Source organism: Hippocampus comes, unplaced genomic scaffold (genome assembly GCF_001891065.2).
Source record: "Hippocampus comes isolate QL1 unplaced genomic scaffold, H_comes_QL1_v1.1 C16987404, whole genome shotgun sequence".
In the NCBI taxonomy this organism is placed as follows: domain Eukaryota; kingdom Metazoa; phylum Chordata; class Actinopteri; order Syngnathiformes; family Syngnathidae; genus Hippocampus; species Hippocampus comes.
Window position 1 is genome coordinate 1 of NW_017841665.1, and position 1,577 is coordinate 1,577.

The window sequence follows — 1,577 nt, forward strand, 5'->3', positions numbered from 1 at the left end:
ATATCGATGATCTAATGTATTTTTGTGTTTGTGTGTCCAGTGCTCTTGACATGGGTGAACTGCTCCAGCGTGCGATGGGCAACCAGAGTGCAGGACATCTTCACGGCAGGGAAGCTGCTGGCCTTGGCCCTCATCATCATCATGGGCATCGTGCAGATTTGCAAGGGTGAGTATCTCCTCAGGGTCAACGGGGACGTACCGCCCCCTCCCACCAGCGACACCGCGGGGATTAGTATTAGCGCGCATTTGCAGCTTTAGTAGCCCCGACCCCCCGCGGCAGAGCGCCAGTTGTTACAGGGGCCCGCGGAAGATGAGGCCGCTGAGACAACAAAGCAGGAGTGTTTGAAGACAAAGAATGAGGTGGCTTATGTCCGTGGTCTCCAACCACCAGACCGTGGCGCGTGTGGTACCGGAGCGGCGCATCAAGAGACCGAACAGAAAATGTTTTCTTGATCGTCCGAGTCTGAAAGGCTGCGCCTCTGACACGTCAAACCACCAGTCTCGCTCCTGCGGGAACGGTAGCAAAGAGAGCAGACATCGGCAAAGACATCTTTGGAGAGCTTTTTGAGAAAGGGGTAAAAGCCAAATGTTGAGAGAGAGGAAAATAATTCAGATGACCCGATAGGGGCTTGGGGATTTATTTGAAAATGCATTGGGCTGGGAAACATAATCTGTGGGAAATGAAGTATAAAGCCTTCGTCTCGTACATGTAGGAGAGTACTACTGGTTGGAGCCGGCCAATGCCTTCGAGCCCTTCCAGGACTATGACGTGGGATTGATAGCCTTGTCCTTCCTCCAAGGCTCCTTCGCCTACGGGGGATGGAACTTCCTCAACTATGTCACAGAGGAGCTGGTGGATCCTTACGTGTAAGACTTGTATTGCTTTCCCACAGTCGCGAACGGCCATTGAAAGCCCTGACCCAGGATCTGATCTCTGATGCGTTATCGCCCTTCCGCCATAGAGAGTGTTCCTATAAATGTCCGATTATGTAACCCTCGAACACACCCGTTGTTGCCATGCAGGAACCTCCCCCGCGCCATCTTCATCTCCATCCCACTGGTGACTTTTGTCTACGTCTTCGCCAACATTGCCTACGTCACGGCCATGAGTCCACAGGAGCTGCTGGCCTCCAACGCCGTGGCTGTGGTGAGTGGCGCCGACAAGCGGTTACCGCGAGACCGAACCAAGTCCGAACTCTGGGCTACCATAGTTAACTGGCCAGTTGGGCAAGGCCCTCCTCCAGGGTCCAGCCTTGTAGCACTGCAGCTTTCCATAACAAAAGCCCTTGGGAGGAACTGCAGATCCAGCTCAGAAACCACCACCCCTGAACTGGGCGGGAGGCACTCGAGCGCTCCAATTTTCCGAGTTCTATCCACCCTCCGTCCTATCATTGGAACTTGTGATTCATGCGGTTACTCTCTTCACTGCCGGTAGCCCGAACTGGCGAAGAATGCACCCACACGACTCCCGTGAGTGGACGTTCACCACCTCAGCGCCCTCTAGCTCTATTCTTCCAAGTGCCAACAATCACTCTTGTTGGAAAATCGCCACAGAACCTTTGAGTTTTGCCCCCCCC

General features: G+C 54.0%; 1 protein-coding gene across 1 annotated transcript; it reads left to right on the top strand.

The window, feature by feature from the left end:
• Window positions 1-33: 33 nt before the first annotated feature.
• Window positions 34-1,571, top strand: LOC109509662 (large neutral amino acids transporter small subunit 2-like; the record flags this gene model as incomplete). The annotated part of the gene is made up of 3 exons (XM_019859487.1): window positions 34-166; window positions 714-867; window positions 1,024-1,571. Coding segments are annotated over 3 exons (699 nt in total), but the record flags the coding sequence as incomplete, so codon positions are not given.
• Between the last annotated feature and the right edge of the window lie 6 nt (window positions 1,572-1,577).